The sequence below is a fragment of the Asparagus officinalis genome, unplaced genomic scaffold (assembly GCF_001876935.1).
Source record: "Asparagus officinalis unplaced genomic scaffold, Aspof.V1 AsparagusV1_Un3886, whole genome shotgun sequence".
Lineage (NCBI taxonomy): Eukaryota > Viridiplantae > Streptophyta > Magnoliopsida > Asparagales > Asparagaceae > Asparagus > Asparagus officinalis.
In genome coordinates, this window is record NW_017976145.1 from 1 (window position 1) to 1,563 (window position 1,563).

The 1,563-nt window shown below is 45.9% G+C and overlaps 1 protein-coding gene across 1 annotated transcript; it reads left to right on the plus strand.

Annotated features, from left to right (window-relative positions):
* The first annotated feature begins 573 nt into the window (after positions 1 to 573).
* On the plus strand, positions 574 to 1,246 carry LOC109828700 (chaperone protein dnaJ A6, chloroplastic-like). The gene has a single exon (XM_020395639.1). It carries the CDS (start codon positions 749 to 751, stop codon positions 1,244 to 1,246), a length of 498 nt encoding a protein of 165 aa, XP_020251228.1. The 5' UTR covers positions 574 to 748.
* The last annotated feature ends 317 nt before the right edge of the window (positions 1,247 to 1,563 follow it).

The window sequence follows — 1,563 nt, forward strand, 5'->3', positions numbered from 1 at the left end:
GACGCGATTATTAGACGCACTTAGCACTTTGCACGCTTGCCGCTGCCGCTTAAATGTTATATTTTTTAAACATTTAGAAGTGTTGCGTTCAGGGCAACTTTGAGGACTTATCGCTCTATTGACGAGAGTCGATAAGGTAGAAGTGTTGCGTTCAGGGCAACTTTGAGGGCTTATCGCTCTATCGACGAGAGTCGATAAGGTAGAAGTGTTGCGTTCAATAGAGTCGATAGGACTTATCGCTCTATTGACGAGAGTCGATAAGGTAGAAGTGTTGCGTTCAGGGCAACTTTGAGGACTTATCGCTCTATTGACGAGAGTCGATAAGGTAGAAGTGTTGCGTTCAGGGCAACTTTGAGGACTTATCGCTCTATTGACGAGAGTCGATAAGGTAGAAGTGTTGCGTTCAGGGCAACTTTGAGGACTTATCGCTCTATCGACGAGAGTCGATAAGGTAGAAGCGTTGCGTTCAGGGCAACTTTGAGGACTTATCGCTCTATCGACGAGAGTCGATAAGGTAGAAGTGTTGCGTTCAATAGAGTCGATAAGGTAGGAAAGTTGCCCTGCATAAGGGAGGCGGCCAGCGGCTGAGAGGACTCAGCAGAGCCAGGATTCTTCTCTCTTTGCTTCGCTCAGAGGAAATTCCCTCCACTCTCTCTCTCTCTCTAGAATCCCAGCTTCTCTCTCTCTCTCTCTCTCTCGATAACCCACAAAAAGAATTAGTGTTCAAGGTAACTTGAAAGCCAACCTCATGGCCGGTACATGTGTGCCACAGCTGGGAACTAGCCCACATTTAATGCTTAGATCACCATCCCGACAAGTAGCAGCGTGTTGTTTCACAGATAATTCGAAGGTCTCCCATTTTGGTACGTTGAGTAGAGACAAAGGATTGACATCCTCAAAAGCGAGCTTCTTTGCTCCAGTCTCTATATATTCCTTCTTTAAACATGGACCATCTCAAAACTTGCATCGTCGTAAGGGATCTCGGCTTATTGTCAGGGCTAATGCTGATTACTATTCTGTCCTTGGCGTGTCAAAAAATGCCAGCAAATCTGAAATAAAAAGTGCTTATCGGAAGCTCGCAAGGAATTACCATCCAGATGTGAACAAAGAATCTGGAGCAGAACAGAAGTTCAAGGACATCAGCAATGCTTATGAGGTATTATCCGATGATGAGAAACGATCTCTGTATGATAAATATGGAGAAGCTGGCCTCAAGGGCTCCGGTATGGGAATGGGGGCTGTCTAAAAATCACAATAGATAGCTGATCCCCATCAAACACCGATTATGGAAGTTACAATCTGACGACTTCCAGAAGGCTACAATTTGAAGACTTTCACGTAGATCACTGAAGGTAAAAACAAGAGAGAGATGTTACCTACCGTGTTGAAACCGAGTCAAAAACCGCGGTCCGCCGTTCCTGACAGTGAATTCTGCAATTCACACAGGCCCCGTGTTGGAAAAGCTTGAAACGCATCGTCTGGCAAGCTCGGACGCGCGTAATAGAACTGGCGTTTGCAGCGTTGGAATCTACGTCTAGCTGCGCTTTGCAAGCGATCTGGAAG